The 5,648-nt window shown below is 36.2% G+C and overlaps 1 protein-coding gene across 1 annotated transcript; it reads right to left on the bottom strand.

The window, feature by feature from the left end:
• Positions 1-1,172: 1,172 nt before the first annotated feature.
• Positions 1,173-1,554, bottom strand: LOC145954227 (zinc finger BED domain-containing protein RICESLEEPER 1-like). Its single transcript, XM_083068116.1, has 2 exons — positions 1,233-1,554; positions 1,173-1,186 (listed from the first exon to the last, which is right to left on the bottom strand). The coding sequence occupies exons 1-2, from the start codon at positions 1,552-1,554 to the stop codon at positions 1,173-1,175; spliced, it is 336 nt and encodes a 111-aa protein (XP_082924242.1).
• Between the last annotated feature and the right edge of the window lie 4,094 nt (positions 1,555-5,648).

Below are 5,648 nucleotides of genomic sequence, written 5' to 3'. Positions count from 1 at the left end.
CCTGTTAATTCAAAACCATGCAACCAATTTTGAGTTAAAATGAGTGCCTCAACATTCTCCGGAAGAATGGAAGAACGATATTTTGTTAGCACACGAGAACCAAGACTAAAGGCAGACTCACTAGCAACTATGGTGATTGGAATGCTAAGCACGTCACAAGCCATCTTAGATAAGTTTGGATAACGATCTCGACAATCCCTCCAATAACTCAATACATCCAACTTATCAAAAAACTTTGGGTCAAGATTCCCTTCATCTAAATAAAGATCCAATTCATACCTTCCAGTTTCATTAATATGTTGACTCAAATAATCAACATATTCCTAAGACATTATAAGATAATTTTAAGTCATTGACAAGTAAGAAATAAGATGTAAATCAAATAAAGCAAGTTGCATGTGTTGGAAAATTTGAGAAATAAAAACTTACATCAAATGCATCCATCACTTGCTCATCATTTGTAAAAGAAGCAACATGTGTTGAAGGGGAAATTTGAGAACTTGAAGTATTTGACTCATTTGAATGTAATTTGACATATTCTTCAAACAACTTGTACATCTTCTCATTTAAAATATTAATCTTTTCTTCACATGTAGAAGGATCAATCTTTGAATAATAGAACCGAATAGCTTCAAACTTCATTCGTGGATCAAGAATAGCCCCAATTAGGCATGGCAACGGGGCGGGGCGGGGGCGGGTTTTACGTTCCCCGCCCCCGCCCTCGCAAATTTAAATCGCTCCCGTCCCCGCCTCCGATACCCACCGGGGGTAAAATCTAGGTCCCCATCCCCGCCCCCGGCGGGGTTCGGGTTTCCCCGCCCCGCCCCCGCCCCCGCTCCTATTTTTTTTTTCTTTTTTTCTTTTAAATAAATATGAATAATTTTAAAAAAATAAAAGAAAAGAAAAATATAAAATTTTACATATAAATATTTTTAATTTTGGTTTATATATATATAAAAATAATTTTTTAATTATATTATTAAGCGGGGCGAGGGCAGGAGCGGGTATGGGGGCGGGGGCGGGGTGGGGACGGGCGGGGTGGGTATTAACATCCCCGTCCCCACCCCGCCCCCGATTTTATCAATCGGGGAAAACCCAAACCCGAACCCGATAAACACGGGTTTTCCTTGTCCAAATCGGGACGAGTTCGGGCGGGTACCCACGGGGACGGGTTAGATTGCCATGCCTAGCCCCAATAGCAAGAATGTCAAAATAATGATCCCAATACTTACTAAACTTATTCATCATATTCAATGCCATATCTTTAATTGTCAAATCATCACTTTTAGCATTTTCTCGTAACAAACATTCAATTTTCCAAACTTGCGTGAAGTAACGGTTAGAAGTTGGATAAGATGAACCTGACATCAAATTAGTCATGACATAAAATGGCTTCAAGAACTCACACATTTTTTCAGCCCTTTTCCATTCATCATTTGATGGACAATGAACATAAGCTCTATCACGTATAGCCAAGCTTCCAAAGGCACGTCGATATCTAATTGCACTTTCAAGCATAAGATAGGTAGAATTCCACCTAGTAGCAACATCCATTCTCAAACCTACTTTTGTATCAATACCCCTCACTTGAATAACACATTCTTTAAATGCAATTTTTCTTGCCTCCCGATCCTCTCACATACTTAATACTCTCTTTAATCTTGTGCAAAGCATCAGAAGTTACCCTTAATCCCTCTTGCACAATAATATTCAAGATATGTTCACTACACCTTATATGAAAGTAATCACCATTACATATCAAATTATTTTGCAATTTCAATTGCTCACTCAAAATTTTTTGCAACACCTCATTGGCACTAGCATTGTCTAATGTGATAGAAAATATTTTCCTATCTATTCCCCAATCAAGCAACAAAGCAAAAATTTTTTGTGCCAAATCATGACCAGTGTGTGGAGGTTCCATTTTACAATAGGAAATAATCTTGCTATTCAACTTTCAACTAGCATCAACAAAATGAGCAGTCAAACAAATATACCCTTGTTGAGTTATAGAAGTCCAACAATCAGATGTCAAACAAATTCGGCTATGAGATTTATGCATTGCAACTTTCACCCTCTCTTTGTGTTCATGGAATTTCTTTGAAATATTAGACACGACTGTATTCCTACTTGGAACTCTTACTTCTGGATTTAAATATATAAGCACTTCTTTAATCCACTTATATTGAACAAAAATTATATGGCAACCCATGTTGAAGAATAGCCATTGAAATAAGATCATCTACAACTTTTTGGTCAATTTCCCTAGACCTTAACTTCCCAGCATGATCAATTATCATTTTCCCCACATCATTATCTTTTAACTTTTTTAGCACCACACACTTTGACAAATGACGCAACATTGTTGAAGTTCCTATTTTTGTCCCACCAATAGCATACTCAACACCACATGCATTACATTTTGCCTTTTCTTTACCATCTTTATACCAATTTTTGTAAAATGATCCCAAACTTTAGAAGTAGTTATCCTAGGTCTCTTACTTTCTCTATTAGCATCAAGATCAATACCCTCATTTTCAATCTCTTCAGCAATTGATGGCAAAGCTTCATTCAAATTATTATTAACACATTGTTCATCTACGGTTTCAGATCTCATTTTATTTTGTAAAACCATAAATATACACAACACAATTAATAACAGGCAGAAATTTAGCTTATCAAATACTACAATGATTCAACCAACACAAGATAAATCAATGAAATAAAATTCAATTTCTACATTTACAATAATATCCCAAAACCACCAATATCAAACATAGTAACATCATAGTCCAAATCTCAATTTTAATACATTAAAAGAAAGAGGTGAAAAATTTGCTTTTGATTATCTGGTAACATACCCATGAATCGACTCTAAGTCTCTAACATCATCAATTGGAACATGCAAACGCAAAAAAATTAAACATAGTTTTTTTAAAATAATAAACAACCAAAGAATGAATAACAAATTATAAAAAGAGAATGCATTCGGGCAGCTATCACCATCTGAGACCATTTCATTGAAATTTCCACTACATTATTCATTATGCATACTACATATTTCTAATTCTTCTTTTAGCATTATGTGCCCATCATAGCCTATAAATTGAAATTTTCTAATGATAAAGTTTTCAGTAACCCCCGGTTCGGTCCTCTTACTCCACGTCAAAAACAAAACGAAAAAATTGCATACATTAATGGAACTAATCAATAATCAACAAACATGTAAAAACCAAATATTACGTTACCTGAAGCTAAAAAAGGATGTAATTTCAGCGAGGAAAAATTATTGGTGAGCTTTGAATTAGGTAAAACACCAGAATATCTCTTAACCCCTTGCTGATCCAGTGCTCCTCTAGTTCCAGCTGGAAAAATTTTTTTTAAGATTCCGAAGAAGTATAAACGGAAACTCACCAGCAATGGACTGATAAACGGAAAATCACCAGCAATGGACTAATGAACGGAACTCTCGTACTTTTTGGCGACGACGCCTGCGACTCGGAGTTGAGATTGTTCTGCGGATCGTTAGGGTTCCATGCGAGGCCGATGAAGACGGCGAGAGTGAAGAGCGAGTTCACTTTCACTGTGGCGTCCAAGGTCGTGTTTGTGAGAGAGTCGGCAACGGGTTCGAAAAGAAGCGCCTTCTGGGCTCCTGGCTCGCGGTGTGATGAGGGTGGGTGTGTGAGAATGAGAAATGATTAGGGCGAAAAAGAAACCCTAACTTTATTTGGCCCAATAGCATAAGTTTTTTTTTATGGGTTGGTGGGTCAGCCTGGCTCACCACGGGTCCAACCCAGGTGAGCCGGGTTTAAAATTGGCCCACACTGAAATTTTCAATTTTTTTTTAGCCCAACCCGGCTCGAACTCGTGATGGGCCAGGTTAGCTCACTGGGCTGAGCCCATTTTGACAGCTCTAAGTATAAACAAGTATATATATATATATATATATATATATATATATATATATATATATGTATAAAATAATCCCAAAATAATCTTATGTCTTAGTATCGGTTAAACACAACTAAACAAGTTACATTTGACAACACCGACATCCACAAAAGGTCACATCACCAACCAACAACTTTTCTTCAAGCCTAGCACTGATCTATTCCCATATAGTATATGATCATCATAGTTCAAACCACAATGAAAACAGAAAAGTAAGCTAGAGTTCAAAAACATGTAAGTGTAGAAAATAATTTTATAACTTACAACATCATAGAAAAATATACATAAGAGCTAGCTAAACACTCCAAAGAAAACATGTATCTCATCCACACCATATCAACTAAGACATCCATCAATGCATATAAATGCACCACAACATAAATCATATACAAACACCTTAACTATTGTGTCATCAAGCATTCACCTATAGAGATCCCTTAACAACATGAGCAATCTAAGTGACTCCACCCTACCGAACTAATCCAATCATTTTCGCACCCAAAGTGTCAGCTCGATCAACAAAAAATGGGATACCAATCCTTTCTCTAGTTTCTCATGTCTTGTCACTTACATTAAGAAAGTTTGGTTCCACCATTAGGAATAACATAGCTGGGTATAAGCTTACCATGACTTTGGCATGCATTAGCGAGTGACATATGGAATTCGCCCACTAATTATCCTCAAGGAACCATGCAATATTTCCAAGTACTTAGTTAAGGGTTGTAGATCGACCTCCTACCTTACTCAACCACTATCTAATAAGGACCTAGAGGTGACATCATCACACCTTAAAACCCACTCTAAGAGACACACCTACTCAATAAAGGTTTTCCAATAGTGGCCTACCCGAGCCCTGATAGTAATATTTTAGTATATCTTTATTTATGTGTTTTTACCTTATTTGATTCTTTTTAGTATCCTATATTCATGTTTTAGTTTAGTTTTGCATTAGTGAATCATTTAGGAATTAGTTATAAATTTTACTAATTTTCCGTAAGAATTTCCTGTTTTGACACAGTTTCTTGTACAAGCCATATCTGGAGCTATTCAACTCGGAATTTGGCAAACTTGGTGTCCCTGTAAAGATAAGACAGAGATCTACAATTCTCATGTTGGACGAAAAACCCAGTTTGGACATTTTCAGACCCAAAATCGTGCTTTAAAGTCGCGGCTCTGCACTGAATTGTTCAGCTTGTCATGAAACTGATTAGTTTAGTTAATTAGGCTTTTCAATTGTAATTAGTGGACTGGACCTTTGACTTTAGGCCCATTATTTTGTCTTTAAAACCATGTAATGATTCAGGAGTGGGTCTGGGGAAAAATCATTTGTTAGATTTTCAGATTGGAGATTACTTCCTGAAGAAGTTTCTCTTCCAAGTTCTCTCTTCTCTCTTTAGAAGCTTTGCATCTTTCTCTCTCTCATTTTCCTCTTACACGAATTTTTCTCTGTCTCACGGAATTTCTTCTCTCAATTGGAATTTGCTGCAACATGATAATGAGGCAAAGCTAATTCCTTAATCGGTTTAAGGTTTCAAGAACTACGGTAAATTTGAGTTTCTAATTTTTACCGAACGAATTCTTTCTTCTTCTTCTCCTCTTTTCTGTTTAGTTTAAATTCGGTTTTCATGATATTGAATCTCTGTTTTGATTCCTAATTGAAAATGAGAAGAAGTATTTTCTGATTAGAAATAACCTAA

The sequence above is a fragment of the Cajanus cajan genome, chromosome 1, assembly GCF_000230855.2.
Source record: "Cajanus cajan strain Asha chromosome 1, NIPB_CcT2T_4, whole genome shotgun sequence".
In the NCBI taxonomy this organism is placed as follows: domain Eukaryota; kingdom Viridiplantae; phylum Streptophyta; class Magnoliopsida; order Fabales; family Fabaceae; genus Cajanus; species Cajanus cajan.
Note: the sequence above shows the minus strand (reverse complement) of the source record. Positions and strands in the feature narration are given on the sequence as shown.